We start from the raw sequence: 1,710 nt of genomic DNA, 5'->3' as shown, positions 1-1,710 counted from the left end.
CCGATGATTCTGAGATTATTTTTTGTGACATATTGTACTTCATGTTAGTGGTAACATTTCTTTGATATTACTTGCGATTATTTATCACATGAATTTTCAGGTAGAATGAGCATTCAAGTATTGATAATGGTGAGGGTGAAGTAAGCCGTTAGCAGACTACTATGGCTGTGAACTCCATAGCACAAAAACAAAATAATCAAGTCCTAACATTTACACATTTATCAGGTAAGATTTGAGTGGCGTACATATTAAATTGTCAGCTGATTCTGCCTAAATTCTTTGCTTTTGTCTAATTTAATCTAATTTGTTTTGGGGTCCTTTAATCTCAGCTCTGATCTGACAGATTGCTCAGGCACTATGACAAATAAAATACATACATTTTAATGACTTTATGGCTTCTCTAACATTTTTGTTTCTAAGGCTATAAATGATTGGATTTAAAAATGGGGTTACAATGGCATAAAATACTGAAAGACATTTATCAAATACAAAAGTGTGTCTATGGTTTGGCCTCACATACATCGAGATAACAGAGCCATAATAAAGAATAACGACAGTGAAGTGAGATCCACATGTAGAGAAAACTTTTTTACGACCACTATGAGAAGGCATCTTTAATATAACTAAAATGATCTGTAAATAAGATAAAGTGATAAAAAATAAACAACTGAACACAACGATCCACACAAGACTGAAAAAATAGACTTTTATAAGTGATGTGTTAGTGCAAGAAAGATTAAAAATTGGGGAAGCGTCACAGAAAAAATTGTCAATCTCATTTCTACCGCAAAAGGACAGTTGACTTAAAAAATATATAGGAATGAATGAACTTATAAAGCTAGAAAGCCATGACATCACTGCCAACTGATGGCAAAATCTTTTACTCATGATTGTTGGGTATCTCAAAGGGTTACAAATTGCCACATATCGATCATAAGCCATGACTGCCAGTAAGTAATTTTCAATACCCCCTAAAACAAAAAAGAAATATAGTTGTGTAATACAGGCAAAAACTGTTATTCTTTTGTCACCATATATCATATCTGTTAGCATTTTTGGCATAGTAACTGATGTGTAACCGATTTCCATAAAAGCAAAATTTCCAAGGAAGAAATACATCGGACTTTTAAGCTTTGAGCTTTTCCAAATGACAGTGATGATTATTGTATTTCCAGCAACTGTTGATAAATACATCATAAAAAAGAGGAGAAAGAGAAACAGTTGTAGATTTTGATTGAAGTTGAAGCCAATCAGATGAAATTCTTGAAATGTGTAATTTTTAACTTTCATGTTGGTTAATTGTGATTCATTGTGTAAACAGTTTCTTCCTGGAGTAGATGTACTTTGTAAATTAAATATAATTTTTTAAAAATATTTTACAAACTGACATTGCTTATAATTATCTCAAAACATAGACATTTTTCATAATTTGTTCTGTTTTCCAGGATTTGTAATCTAATTCTTGTGAAAAGTAATCAATATATGATCACCAATGGTCAAACTTCAGGGATGACAGTGTTCCCTAGAAGCTTATAAGAGTGGTTACACATGGTTATGCATCCCAACCTATAAGTTCAGTATTTGGTCAGTATTCTACATCAGAAATTGTAAGCCAAAATAATGAGTGGGTGAAGAATGCAGACGTCATGACTTATTTCTATTATACTTTTCCTCTGATTGTTCCTCTCCTGGTATTTGGCTTACAAATAC

General features: G+C 32.0%; 1 protein-coding gene across 1 annotated transcript; it reads right to left on the bottom strand.

The window, feature by feature from the left end:
- Positions 1-325: 325 nt before the first annotated feature.
- Positions 326-1,290, bottom strand: LOC143794360 (olfactory receptor 6P1-like). The gene is made up of 2 exons (XM_077280958.1): positions 469-1,290; positions 326-355 (listed from the first exon to the last, which is right to left on the bottom strand). Exons 1-2 carry the CDS (start codon positions 1,288-1,290, stop codon positions 326-328), a joined length of 852 nt encoding a protein of 283 aa, XP_077137073.1.
- Positions 1,291-1,710: the final 420 nt, after the last annotated feature.

The sequence above is a fragment of the Ranitomeya variabilis genome, chromosome 1, assembly GCF_051348905.1.
Source record: "Ranitomeya variabilis isolate aRanVar5 chromosome 1, aRanVar5.hap1, whole genome shotgun sequence".
Lineage (NCBI taxonomy): Eukaryota > Metazoa > Chordata > Amphibia > Anura > Dendrobatidae > Ranitomeya > Ranitomeya variabilis.
Note: the sequence above shows the minus strand (reverse complement) of the source record. Positions and strands in the feature narration are given on the sequence as shown.